General features: G+C 56.4%; 2 protein-coding genes across 4 annotated transcripts in view; one reads left to right on the plus strand and one right to left on the minus strand.

The window, feature by feature from the left end:
* Nucleotides 1-8,728, minus strand: part of KIF24 (kinesin family member 24) — a 61,213-nt gene extending 52,485 nt beyond the window's left edge. Inside the window, exon 1 of the mRNA XM_069747780.1 lies at nt 8,625-8,728. The gene's annotated coding sequence lies outside the window, so the exon portion shown is untranslated. The remainder of the gene's footprint in view (nt 1-8,624) is intronic.
* A 160-nt stretch (nt 8,729-8,888) lies between these two features.
* On the plus strand, nt 8,889-12,863 carry NUDT2 (nudix hydrolase 2). 3 transcript variants are annotated; one of them, XM_069747803.1, is made up of 3 exons: nt 8,889-9,027; nt 9,444-9,569; nt 12,439-12,863. In XM_069747803.1, exons 2-3 carry the CDS (start codon nt 9,449-9,451, stop codon nt 12,756-12,758), a joined length of 441 nt encoding a protein of 146 aa, XP_069603904.1. In that variant the 5' UTR covers nt 8,889-9,027; nt 9,444-9,448; the 3' UTR covers nt 12,759-12,863. The 3 variants fall into 3 exon arrangements, with proteins under 3 accessions (XP_069603904.1, XP_069603895.1, XP_069603915.1); XM_069747794.1 differs by lacking the exon at nt 8,889-9,027 and adding an exon at nt 9,033-9,155; XM_069747814.1 differs by lacking the exon at nt 8,889-9,027 and adding an exon at nt 9,037-9,055.
* Nucleotides 12,864-13,895: the final 1,032 nt, after the last annotated feature.

Raw genomic sequence — 13,895 nt, forward strand, 5'->3', positions numbered from 1 at the left:
CTCCTCTACCCCCAGCACAGTGCCTCCTATGCCTCCACTCCCCCAGCAGCCTCCTATGCCTCCTCTCTCCCCCAGCACAGTGCATCCTATGCCTCCTCTCTCCCCCCAGCACAGTGCCTCCTATGCCTCCTCTCTCCCCCAGCACAGTGCATCCTATGCCTCCTCTCTCCCCCAGTACAGTGCATCCTATGCCTCCTCTCTCCCCCAGCACAGTGCATCCTATGCCTCCTCTCTCCAAGAGCACAGTGCCTCCTATGCCTCCTCTCTTCCCCAGCACAGTGCCTCCTATGCCTCCTCTCCCCTCAGCACAGTGCCTCCTATGCCTCCTCTCCCCCCCAGCACAGCCTCCTATTCCTCCTCTCCCCCCCCCAGCACAGCCTCCTATGCCTCCTCTCCCCCCCAGCACAGCCTCCTATTCCTCCTCTCTCCCCCAGCACAGCCTCCTATGCCTCCTCTCTCCCCCAGCACAGCCTCCTATGCCTCCTCTCCCCCCCAGCACAGCCTCCTATGCCTCCTCTCCCCCCCCAGCACAGCCTCCTATGCCTCCTCTCCCCCCCCAGCACAGCCTCCTATGCCTCCTCTCCCCCCCCAGCACAGCCTCCTATGCCTCCTCTCCCCCCCAGCACAGCCTTCTATGCCTCCTCTCCCCCCCAGCACAGCCTCCTATTCCTCCTCTCTCCCCCAGCACAGCCTCCTATGCCTCCTCTCCCCCCCAGCACAGCCTCCTATTCCTCCTCTCTCCCCCAGCACAGCCTCCTATTCCTCCTCTCTCCCCCAGCACAGCCTCCTATTCCTCCTCTCTCCCCCAGCACAGCCTCCTATTCCTCCTCTCTCCCCCAGCACAGCCTCCTATTCCTCCTCTCTCCCCCAGCACAGCCTCCTATGCCTCCTCTCCCCCCATCACAGCCTCCTATGCCTCCTCTCCCCCCCAGCACAGCCTCCTATGCCTCCTCTCCCCCCCAGCACAGCCTCCTATGCCTCCTCTCCCCCCCAGCACAGCCTCCTATGCCTCCTCTCCCCCCCAGCACAGCCTCCTATGCCTCCTCTCCCCCCCAGCACAGCCTCCTATTCCTCCTCTCTCCCCCAGCACAGCCTCCTATTCCTCCTCTCTCCCCCAGCACAGCCTCCTATTCCTCCTCTCTCCCCCAGCACAGCCTCCTATGCCTCCTCTCCCCCCATCACAGCCTCCTATGCCTCCTCTCTCCCCCAGCACAGCCTCCTATGCCTCCTCTCTCCCCCAGCACAGTGCCTCCTATGCCTCCTCTCTCCCAGCACAGTCTCCTATGCCTCCTCTCCCCCCCAGCAGTGCCTCCTATGCGTCCTCTCTCCCCCAGCACAGCCTCCTATGCCTCCTCTCTCCCAGCACAGCCTCCTATGCCTCCTCTCCCCCCCCCAGCAGTGCCTCCTATGCCTCCTCTCCCCCCCCAGCACAGTGCCTCCTATGCCTCCTCTCCCCCAGCACAGCGTCCTATGCCTCCTCTCTCCCAGCACAGCCTCCTATGCCTCCTCTCTCCCAGCACAGCCTCCTATGCCTCCTCTCCCCCCCCAGCAGTGCCTCCTATGCCTCCTGTCCCCCCAGCACAGCCTCCTATGCCTCCTCTCCCCCAGCACAGCCTCCTATGCCTCCTCTCTCCCCCAGCACAGCCTCCTATGCCTCCTCTCCCCCCCAGCACAGCCTCCTATGCCTCCTCTCCCCCCCAGCACAGCCTCCTATTCCTCCTCTCTCCCCCAGCACAGCCTCCTATGCCTCCTCTCCCCCCCAGCACAGCCTCCTATGCCTCCTCTCCCCCCCAGCACAGCCTCCTATTCCTCCTCTCCCCCCCAGCACAGCCTCCTATTCCTCCTCTCCCCCCCAGCACAGCCTCCTATGCCTCCTCTCTCCCCCAGCACAGCCTCCTATGCCTCCTCTCCCCCCCAGCACAGCCTCCTATGCCTCCTCTCCCCCCCAGCACAGCCTCCTATGCCTCCTCTCCCCCCCAGCACAGCCTCCTATGCCTCCTCTCTCCCCCAGCACAGCCTCCTATTCCTCCTCTCTCCCCCAGCACAGCCTCCTATTCCTCCTCTCTCCCCCAGCACAGCCTCCTATTCCTCCTCTCTCCCCCAGCACAGCCTCCTATGCCTCCTCTCCCCCCCCATCACAGCCTCCTATGCCTCCTCTCTCCCCCAGCACAGCCTCCTATGCCTCCTCTCTCCCCCAGCACAGCCTCCTATGCCTCCTCTCCCCCCCAGCACAGCCTCCTCTCTCCCCCAGCACAATGCCTCCTATGCGTCCTCTCTCACCCAGCACAGCCTCCTATGCCTCCTCTCCCCCCAGCACAGCCTCCTATGCCTCCTGTCCCCCCAGCACAGCCTCCTATGCCTCCTCTCCCCCCAGCACAGCCTCCTATGCCTCCTGTCCCCCCAGCACAGCCCCCTATGCCTCCTCTCTCCCCCAGCACAGCCTCCTATTCCTCCTCTCTCCCCAGCACAGTGCCTCCTATGCGTCCTCTCTCACCCAGCACAGCCTCCTATGCCTCCTGTCCCCCCAGCACAGCCTCCTATGCCTCCTCTCCCCCAGCACAGCCTCCTATGCCTCCTCTCTCCCAGCACAGCCTCCTATGCCTCCTCTCTCCCAGCACAGTCTCCTATGCCTCCTCTCTCCCCCAGCACAGCCTCCTATGCCTCCTCTCTCCCAGCACAGTCTCCTATGCCTCCTCTCTCCCCCAGCACAACCTCCTATTCCTCCTCTCTCCCCAGCACAGCCTCCTATGCCTCCTCTCCCCCCAGCACAGCCTCCTATGCCTCCTCTCCCCCCCCAACACAGCCTCCTATGCCTCCTCTCTCCCCAGCACAGCCTCCTATGCCTCCTCTCCCCCCAGCACAGCCTCCTATGCCTCCTCTCCCCCCAGCACAGCCTCCTATGCCTCCTCTCCCCCCAGCACAGCCTCCTATTCCTCCTCTCTCCCCCAGCACAGCCTCCTCTCTCCCCCAGCACAGTGCCTCCTATGCGTCCTCTCTCCCCCAGCACAGCCTCCTATGCCTCCTCTCTCCCAGCACAGTCTCCTATGCCTCCTCTCCCCCCCAGCAGTGCCTCCTATGCGTCCTCTCCCCCCCAGCACAGCCTCCTATGCCTCCTCTCTCCCAGCACAGCCTCCTATGCCTCCTCTCCCCCCCAGCACAGCCTCCTATTCCTCCTCTCCCCCCCAGCACAGCCTCCTATTCCTCCTCTCCCCCCCAGCACAGCCTCCTATGCCTCCTCTCTCCCCCAGCACAGCCTCCTATGCCTCCTCTCCCCCCCAGCACAGCCTCCTATGCCTCCTCTCCCCCCCAGCACAGCCTCCTATGCCTCCTCTCCCCCCCAGCACAGCCTCCTATGCCTCCTCTCTCCCCCAGCACAGCCTCCTATTCCTCCTCTCTCCCCCAGCACAGCCTCCTATTCCTCCTCTCTCCCCCAGCACAGCCTCCTATTCCTCCTCTCTCCCCCAGCACAGCCTCCTATGCCTCCTCTCCCCCCCATCACAGCCTCCTATGCCTCCTCTCTCCCCCAGCACAGCCTCCTATGTCTCCTCTCTCCCCCAGCACAGCCTCCTATGCCTCCTCTCCCCCCCAGCACAGCCTCCTCTCTCCCCCAGCACAATGCCTCCTATGCGTCCTCTCTCACCCAGCACAGCCTCCTATGCCTCCTCTCCCCCCAGCACAGCCTCCTATGCCTCCTGTCCCCCCAGCACAGCCTCCTATGCCTCCTGTCCCCCCAGCACAGCCTCCTATGCCTCCTCTCCCCCCAGCACAGCCTCCTATGCCTCCTGTCCCCCCAGCACAGCCCCCTATGCCTCCTCTCTCCCCCAGCACAGCCTCCTATTCCTCCTCTCTCCCCAGCACAGTGCCTCCTATGCGTCCTCTCTCACCCAGCACAGCCTCCTATGCCTCCTGTCCCCCCAGCACAGCCTCCTATGCCTCCTCTCCCCCAGCACAGCCTCCTATGCCTCCTCTCTCCCAGCACAGCCTCCTATGCCTCCTCTCCCCCCCAGCACAGCCTCCTATGCCTCCTCTCCCCCCCAGCACAGCCTCCTATTCCTCCTCTCTCCCCCAGCACAGCCTCCTATTCCTCCTCTCTCCCCCAGCACAGCCTCCTATTCCTCCTCTCTCCCCCAGCACAGCCTCCTATGCCTCCTCTCCCCCCATCACAGCCTCCTATGCCTCCTCTCTCCCCCAGCACAGCCTCCTATGCCTCCTCTCTCCCCCAGCACAGTGCCTCCTATGCCTCCTCTCTCCCAGCACAGTCTCCTATGCCTCCTCTCCCCCCCAGCAGTGCCTCCTATGCGTCCTCTCTCCCCCAGCACAGCCTCCTATGCCTCCTCTCTCCCAGCACAGCCTCCTATGCCTCCTCTCCCCCCCCCAGCAGTGCCTCCTATGCCTCCTCTCCCCCCCCAGCACAGTGCCTCCTATGCCTCCTCTCCCCCAGCACAGCGTCCTATGCCTCCTCTCTCCCAGCACAGCCTCCTATGCCTCCTCTCTCCCAGCACAGCCTCCTATGCCTCCTCTCCCCCCCCAGCAGTGCCTCCTATGCCTCCTGTCCCCCCAGCACAGCCTCCTATGCCTCCTCTCCCCCAGCACAGCCTCCTATGCCTCCTCTCTCCCCCAGCACAGCCTCCTATGCCTCCTCTCCCCCCCAGCACAGCCTCCTATGCCTCCTCTCCCCCCCAGCACAGCCTCCTATTCCTCCTCTCTCCCCCAGCACAGCCTCCTATGCCTCCTCTCCCCCCCAGCACAGCCTCCTATGCCTCCTCTCCCCCCCAGCACAGCCTCCTATTCCTCCTCTCCCCCCCAGCACAGCCTCCTATTCCTCCTCTCCCCCCCAGCACAGCCTCCTATGCCTCCTCTCTCCCCCAGCACAGCCTCCTATGCCTCCTCTCCCCCCCAGCACAGCCTCCTATGCCTCCTCTCCCCCCCAGCACAGCCTCCTATGCCTCCTCTCCCCCCCAGCACAGCCTCCTATGCCTCCTCTCTCCCCCAGCACAGCCTCCTATTCCTCCTCTCTCCCCCAGCACAGCCTCCTATTCCTCCTCTCTCCCCCAGCACAGCCTCCTATTCCTCCTCTCTCCCCCAGCACAGCCTCCTATGCCTCCTCTCCCCCCCCCATCACAGCCTCCTATGCCTCCTCTCTCCCCCAGCACAGCCTCCTATGCCTCCTCTCTCCCCCAGCACAGCCTCCTATGCCTCCTCTCCCCCCCAGCACAGCCTCCTCTCTCCCCCAGCACAATGCCTCCTATGCGTCCTCTCTCACCCAGCACAGCCTCCTATGCCTCCTCTCCCCCCAGCACAGCCTCCTATGCCTCCTGTCCCCCCAGCACAGCCTCCTATGCCTCCTCTCCCCCCAGCACAGCCTCCTATGCCTCCTGTCCCCCCAGCACAGCCCCCTATGCCTCCTCTCTCCCCCAGCACAGCCTCCTATTCCTCCTCTCTCCCCAGCACAGTGCCTCCTATGCGTCCTCTCTCACCCAGCACAGCCTCCTATGCCTCCTGTCCCCCCAGCACAGCCTCCTATGCCTCCTCTCCCCCAGCACAGCCTCCTATGCCTCCTCTCTCCCAGCACAGCCTCCTATGCCTCCTCTCTCCCAGCACAGTCTCCTATGCCTCCTCTCTCCCCCAGCACAGCCTCCTATGCCTCCTCTCTCCCAGCACAGTCTCCTATGCCTCCTCTCTCCCCCAGCACAACCTCCTATTCCTCCTCTCTCCCCAGCACAGCCTCCTATGCCTCCTCTCCCCCCAGCACAGCCTCCTATGCCTCCTCTCCCCCCCCAACACAGCCTCCTATGCCTCCTCTCTCCCCAGCACAGCCTCCTATGCCTCCTCTCCCCCCAGCACAGCCTCCTATGCCTCCTCTCCCCCCAGCACAGCCTCCTATGCCTCCTCTCCCCCCAGCACAGCCTCCTATTCCTCCTCTCTCCCCCAGCACAGCCTCCTCTCTCCCCCAGCACAGTGCCTCCTATGCGTCCTCTCTCCCCCAGCACAGCCTCCTATGCCTCCTCTCTCCCAGCACAGTCTCCTATGCCTCCTCTCCCCCCCAGCAGTGCCTCCTATGCGTCCTCTCCCCCCCAGCACAGCCTCCTATGCCTCCTCTCTCCCAGCACAGCCTCCTATGCCTCCTCTCCCCCCCAGCACAGCCTCCTATTCCTCCTCTCCCCCCCAGCACAGCCTCCTATTCCTCCTCTCCCCCCCAGCACAGCCTCCTATGCCTCCTCTCTCCCCCAGCACAGCCTCCTATGCCTCCTCTCCCCCCCAGCACAGCCTCCTATGCCTCCTCTCCCCCCCAGCACAGCCTCCTATGCCTCCTCTCCCCCCCAGCACAGCCTCCTATGCCTCCTCTCTCCCCCAGCACAGCCTCCTATTCCTCCTCTCTCCCCCAGCACAGCCTCCTATTCCTCCTCTCTCCCCCAGCACAGCCTCCTATTCCTCCTCTCTCCCCCAGCACAGCCTCCTATGCCTCCTCTCCCCCCCATCACAGCCTCCTATGCCTCCTCTCTCCCCCAGCACAGCCTCCTATGTCTCCTCTCTCCCCCAGCACAGCCTCCTATGCCTCCTCTCCCCCCCAGCACAGCCTCCTCTCTCCCCCAGCACAATGCCTCCTATGCGTCCTCTCTCACCCAGCACAGCCTCCTATGCCTCCTCTCCCCCCAGCACAGCCTCCTATGCCTCCTGTCCCCCCAGCACAGCCTCCTATGCCTCCTGTCCCCCCAGCACAGCCTCCTATGCCTCCTCTCCCCCCAGCACAGCCTCCTATGCCTCCTGTCCCCCCAGCACAGCCCCCTATGCCTCCTCTCTCCCCCAGCACAGCCTCCTATTCCTCCTCTCTCCCCAGCACAGTGCCTCCTATGCGTCCTCTCTCACCCAGCACAGCCTCCTATGCCTCCTGTCCCCCCAGCACAGCCTCCTATGCCTCCTCTCCCCCAGCACAGCCTCCTATGCCTCCTCTCTCCCAGCACAGCCTCCTATGCCTCCTCTCTCCCAGCACAGTCTCCTATGCCTCCTCTCTCCCCCAGCACAGCCTCCTATTCCTCCTCTCTCCCCCAGCACAGCCTCCTATGCCTCCTCTCCCCCCCATCACAGCCTCCTATGCCTCCTCTCTCCCCCAGCACAGCCTCCTATGTCTCCTCTCTCCCCCAGCACAGCCTCCTATGCCTCCTCTCCCCCCCAGCACAGCCTCCTCTCTCCCCCAGCACAATGCCTCCTATGCGTCCTCTCTCACCCAGCACAGCCTCCTATGCCTCCTCTCCCCCCAGCACAGCCTCCTATGCCTCCTGTCCCCCCAGCACAGCCTCCTATGCCTCCTGTCCCCCCAGCACAGCCTCCTATGCCTCCTCTCCCCCCAGCACAGCCTCCTATGCCTCCTGTCCCCCCAGCACAGCCCCCTATGCCTCCTCTCTCCCCCAGCACAGCCTCCTATTCCTCCTCTCTCCCCAGCACAGTGCCTCCTATGCGTCCTCTCTCACCCAGCACAGCCTCCTATGCCTCCTGTCCCCCCAGCACAGCCTCCTATGCCTCCTCTCCCCCAGCACAGCCTCCTATGCCTCCTCTCTCCCAGCACAGCCTCCTATGCCTCCTCTCTCCCAGCACAGTCTCCTATGCCTCCTCTCTCCCCCAGCACAGCCTCCTATGCCTCCTCTCTCCCAGCACAGTCTCCTATGCCTCCTCTCTCCCCCAGCACAACCTCCTATTCCTCCTCTCTCCCCAGCACAGCCTCCTATGCCTCCTCTCCCCCCAGCACAGCCTCCTATGCCTCCTCTCCCCCCCCCCAGCACAGCCTCCTATGCCTCCTCTCTCCCCAGCACAGCCTCCTATGCCTCCTCTCCCCCCAGCACAGCCTCCTATGCCTCCTCTCCCCCCAGCACAGCCTCCTATGCCTCCTCTCCCCCCAGCACAGCCTCCTATTCCTCCTCTCTCCCCCAGCACAGCCTCCTCTCTCCCCCAGCACAGTGCCTCCTATGCGTCCTCTCTCCCCCAGCACAGCCTCCTATGCCTCCTCTCTCCCAGCACAGTCTCCTATGCCTCCTCTCCCCCCCAGCAGTGCCTCCTATGCGTCCTCTCCCCCCCAGCACAGCCTCCTATGCCTCCTCTCTCCCAGCACAGCCTCCTATGCGTCCTCTCTCCCCCAGCAAAGCCTCCTATGCGTCCTCTCCCCCCAGCAGTGCCTCCTATGCCTCCTCTCCCCCCCAGCACAGCCTCCTATGCGTCCTCTCCCCCCCCCCCAGCAGTGCCTCCTATGCTTCCCCCCCCAGCACAGCCTCCTATGCCTCCTCTCCCCCCCAGCACAGCCTCTTTTGCCTCCTCTCCCCCCCAGCACAGCCTCCTATGCCCCCTCTCTCCCCCAGCACAGCCTCCTATGCCTCCTCTCTCCCAGCACAGCCTCCTATTTCCCCCAGCACAGCCTCTTTTGCCTCCTCTCCCCCCCAGCACAGCCTCCTATTTCCCCCAGCACAGCCTCTTTTGCCTCCTCTCCCCCAGCACAGCCTCCTCTCCCCACCATGCTGCCCCTACATCTGCACGCGGAGCCCCCGTACCTCACCGCCTTGCGCCCGGTTCTCACACAGACTCCCCGCACACGCAGGACGCGGCGGTTCTCGCGCTGTCAGTGGATGTCTCTGTACCTGTCCGGCCGCTCTGCACCGTGCGCTCTCTTTTCCCCGCTCTACCACCAACCGTCAGGACTAGTACAGCTGTTCCCGTCTCCATGACAACGCCACTGCAATCCAGCCAATCCCTGAGCTCTAGGGGCGGGATATAGTGAAGTACACGCACGTGACCGCCGGAATTTCCGTCTGTGGACTATGTGAGCGGACCGGACACCGATCTTTACGTTCTCCACCGCGTCTGGCTTATCTCTGTGGGCGCGGACACTTTCCGACCACAAACGGCGGAGCTGCATCACGTGATACAGCACCAAATTCATTTTATCACTTGCCCATAAGAAAGATGGCCGGCCCAGTACTGTGTCACGTGACACATGAGGCGCAGTTCGTTCCGCGCATGCGCAGTTCTGCAATTTCCTGGGTACGTATGGAAGCTGCTGGGATAATATGTAAAATAGTCTCAAAAGACAGAGTACAACTCTCATCAGGGCGGGAGGACGAACATTTTATGGGAAAACATCCTTTAGGACCCTGTTGCGCACAATTTTTGTAATTATTTTTGAAGACTTTGTAGCAAAGAAATAGCAAACACCAAAAGAAATGTGATAATTGATAAATCGGGCCCAAAGTATAAGAATACACTATGTCCACACAGCCTATTTAAAGGGATTGTCCACTTTTTATATGTGTGTGATTGTATTTTGTACAGTATGGGGGGGTCTTTAAATTGCTAAAAAAAAAATGTAAATAAAAGTGGAAATGTCATGGCTGAAGTCTTCAGACTGTGAGGTGCGGGCGCTCGTCTCGCCTCCCGGAATAATCTGTATTGTTCTGCAGGGACCATGGCGGTGAGGGCCTGCGGTCTGATTATCTTCAGGAGAATCCCAGAGGCCTCTGCGGGTGACATCGAGTTTCTCCTCCTTCAGGCGTCAAATGGGACACATCACTGGACCCCTCCCAAAGGTAAGAAGATCAGCCGAAGAAAGGAAGGTCCAATACATATAGTGCTGGCTGAACTTTAAAAACAAAAGTAAACACCAGAAGCAGCTTTTCCTGCTGTAGAGGAGGAGCACAGCAAGATTGCGCCTTTGTCAAGGTGTTGTGTGACGAGTCCTGATTGTTTTGTAGTCACAATCCGCCGCTGTCTGCTATCAACGAGCCTAGAGTTCAGACATTTTGTGGTTTTACCCTTAAAATACTTAGTTGGCCCAGAGATAATCGGATCCACACGCCATCGTTAATGTCCGGCCCCCATTTCAGTGAATGAATACTCGTTCTCTTGGGATTGCAGGGATGATGACCGCGGGCCGACCACTGATATGTCTAAGGCTATGTGCACACGCTGCGGATTTGACTGCGGATTCTCAGCAGCTTTCCATGCGGTTTACAGTACCATGTAAACCTATGGAAAACAAAATCCACAGTGCACATGCTGCAGAAAATACCGCACAGAAACGCAGCGTTGTATTTTCCGCAGCATGTCAATTCTTTGTGCAAATTCCACAGCATTTTACACCTGCTCCATAATAGGAATCTGCAGGTGAAATCTGCACAAAAAATGCGGGTAAAATGCAGGGAATTTTACCTGCGGATTTTAAAAAAACTGAGCGGAAAAATCCGCACAGAAATCCACAACAAGGGCACATGGCCTTACAGGTTTTTAAACTATCATACAGGAGGCGACGTCTTCTAAGACCTAGATGTAGAGATCTTGTTTGCTGATTGTGAGGGGTTGTCCATTTTAGGTTAAAAAAAACAATGTACTGTATATACTCAGCTGGGGATCCAGAAATACCGTACATGGGGTCTTCTATCCAGATTGTATTCTCTAATCCAGAGGAAAGTGTGGTCTCAAAGAAAGTCTCTCTCTGTCATTCTGGCGTCTCTTTTCATTCTCTTTCTCTCTTTTTCTCATTTTCTTTCATTCTTTCTCACTTTTTAAATCTTTCTCTGATTCTCGCTGGTATATCCTGTATATATCGAGAAAAGATTGCTATGAGTACAAAGATTTCACCAAATGAACGTATATATAGGTGGGAACTATATAAAAACTATGGACTGAGAGCATTTTGGATTTTTTTTTTATTAGATACAGTACGTTGGTCCCCAGAGGTCTCAATAGCGAGGTCGAATTATTCAGCTTCTATTAACAATGAAGATCGCTGAGTATATGTAAGGGCCTTGGAGCAGGGCAAGGACCAGCCCTGTGGAAGGAAACCGTCGTTTCCGAAATGCGTTGTCTTTCTGGTCCTTACTGCGATCTGTACCTAATCTCCCAGTCACGTGGGCGGTCACCTGATTCACTACGTCACACAGGTCGTAGACGCTTCGCTCTTCACTATCCGCACATTGCGGCGTCCCGGACCCAGGACGTGGTATCTCCGCCCCTTACTGGAGTTCGCACACGGAGACGACGCCACCGTCCGGGGCAGCTCTCCGGCACCGTGTCTCTGAAGATCTTCTCCATCTGACACAGCATTTCGGCAAGTGAACATCTTGGAGACTCCTTGTCTACATCCTCCAAGGTACTGACTACTCCTATATGAATTGACCTTGTGCACCTAGTACCTCTATTTTAAATCACCGCAGATATAGCGCGAGGCCGTATTATTGTTTCATTTGACACTTTTATACGTTCATTTGGTGAAATCTTTGTACTCATAGCAATCTTTTCTTGATATATACAGGATATACCAGCGCAAATTTCTTATATACTTTTTTCCCTATATACCGTTTCAATCTCGTGGTGATTGTTTTATTCGCTGCAGGTATATATACCCTGTATCACCAGCGCCGCTTTCATTCTTTTTTACTTTCTCTGATTCTCTCTCATTTTCATTCTCACTTTCATTCACTTTAATTCAGTCACTCTCATTCATTCTTTTCATTTTCTTATTTTTCTTATTCAATAACTCTCATTCTTTCTTCTTTCATTCTCATTTCTTGTTTCCCTCTCTTTATCTCTGTCTGTTTTTCTCTTTCATTCCCTCTTTCTCTCTCCCTCTTTTTCCTACTCTCTTTTCCTCTTTCTTTCTTTTTCTCTATATCTCCCCCCTTCCCTTCCTCTTTCCATTTCTTCCATTCTTTCTCCCCCTCCTTCTCTCCCCCTTTCACTCTCCCTCTCTCCTCCCTTTCTCTCCCTTTCTTTCTCCTCCCTGTATTTCTCTCTCCCTCTCTTTTTCTTTCTTTCTTTCTTTCTTTCTTTCTTTCTTTCTTTCTTTCTTTCTTTCTTTCTTTCTTTCTTTCTTCCTTCCTTCCTTCCTTCCTTCCTTCCTTCCTTCCTTCCTTCCTTTCTTTCTTTCTTTCATTTTCTTTCTTTCTTTTTCTTTCTTTTTCTTTCTTTTTCTTTCTTTCTTTTCCTTTCTTTCTCTTTCTTTCTTTCTCTCTCTCCCTCTCATTTTCTTTCTTTCTTTTTCTTTCTTGCTTTCCCCCTTTCTCTCCCTCTCTTTCTTTGTCTCTTCCCCTTGTTTTTTTCTCTCTCCCTTTTATTCTCTTTCATTGTCTCCCTCCCTTTAACTCTCCCTCTCTTTCTGTCTCTTCCCCTTTTTTCTCTCTCCCTCTTTCTCCCTCTATCTTTCATTCTCTCGCCCTCTCTTTCCCTTGTTTTTTTCTCTTTCCCTCTCTTTTTATTCTCTCTCCCACTCTTCTTCCTTCCTTCCTTCCTTCCTTCCTTCCTTCCTTCCTTCCTTCCTTCCTTCCTTCCTTCCTACCTACCTTGCTATGGGCAGTAATGCAGCAGACATTGAACACTTGCTGCCCGGCTATGGATGAGAAGGATGCAGAGATAAATAAGGAAAGACACAATCCAGGTTTTCCCTATTTCTTATTCCAGGACATGTTGACCCCGGAGAGGATGACATGACGACGGCGTTACGTGAGACGGAGGAGGAGGCCGGCCTCCAGCCCAGCCAGTTCCGTATTGTGGATGGATTCAGGAAGGAACTAAATTACAAGGTCAACAACAAGCCCAAGACCGTGGTGTACTGGCTCGGGGAGCTGGAAGACCGAAGCGCGTCGGTGACGCTGTCGCACGAGCACCAGGATTTTCGCTGGCTGCGGCTGCAGGAGGCTTGTGCCTACTCCGCCTTCCAGGACATGCAGGAAACACTGAATGAGGCGTATCAGTTCCTGCAGAGCCACAATAAGCCTTGATGTTGCACCTGTAGCCTCATCAGAGATTATATTTCATATTTTTTTGTCTCAAGTTTTTTTTTTTTAAATCAATATAAAATAAAAACATTAAAAACAAATAACCAATTCCTGACCAGGCACATTTTTGGGGGTTTATAGTAAATGCTATTTTAATGATTTCAAAACATTTTCTCGTTCAGATAGTCAAATAATTTTAACTCTTTATTTCATGATACATGGGGCATAATTTCTATGTCATTTCTATATTCCTTTTTATTCTTTTTGCTGATCAGTGTAAAGAAGAATATGAAATACGTGTCTATGTTTTTACATTCCTTTTTTCCACCACAAAGGACAGCTAAAAACATTTTAATTTGTGTTCCCTTTTATTAAATTATTTTTACGTATTTAACTGGGTCGGGGCTGAAGGCGGTGATTTGGACTCTCAGTATGTTTTTTTTTTTGTTTGCTTTGTTTTATAAATCATTTTCTATTTTATTTTCTCTTTCTTATTTTTGTATTTATTATTTTTTACACACATTTTTCCCTCTATAAGGTTTTAAAAGGTATCTGGGGTCATTTGGACATATTATTACCTTCTGTTTATTGCTGATTTTCCCTGGGACTGGTATATTGGCCTCAGTTAGGCCGGGTTCACACTTGCGAGTGTGATGCAAGACACTCGTGCAAGTCTACGACACTGCCACCGACACTCGGACCGAAGAGTGCGGCTGCATGTATTTCTATGCAGTGGGATCCATGAAGTATCGTTCCTACTTGCGGAGAGTGACATGTTAAGCATGTCGAGGTGAGGAGACTTAAAGCCGCAATGCTCCTCTGGGAAATATGCAAATTGTCTCTTCAGAGAGGAAGAGGACTAGAACTCTAGTGCCACCTATTGGAAGTAGCAATCCTAGAAGTCAATGTCGACCCTTTAACGAGCCTTGTCACATGACTTAAGATAAAAGCCAAACCAGAATCTCAATTTGCAGACACTGACCGGGATCCTAGAAGTATCGTTTCTCCTTTCGTAGAGTGACATGTTAAGCATGTTTAGATGAGGAGACTTAAAGCCAAAATCCTCTTCCTCTCTCAAGAGACAATTTTCATATTTTCCAGAGGAGCATTGCCGCTTTGTCTCCTCACCTCGACATGCTT

This window comes from Ranitomeya imitator, chromosome 1 (assembly GCF_032444005.1).
Source record: "Ranitomeya imitator isolate aRanImi1 chromosome 1, aRanImi1.pri, whole genome shotgun sequence".
Taxonomy (NCBI): domain Eukaryota; kingdom Metazoa; phylum Chordata; class Amphibia; order Anura; family Dendrobatidae; genus Ranitomeya; species Ranitomeya imitator.

Coding starts and splice junctions, on each gene's coding strand:
- NUDT2 (XM_069747803.1), top strand. CDS start 9,449: ATGGCGGTGAGGGCCTGCGGTCTGATTATCTTCAGGAGAATCCCAGAG. Junction 9,570..12,438: donor TCACTGGACCCCTCCCAAAG/GTAAGAAGATCA, acceptor TTCTTATTCCAG/GACATGTTGACCCCGGAGAG.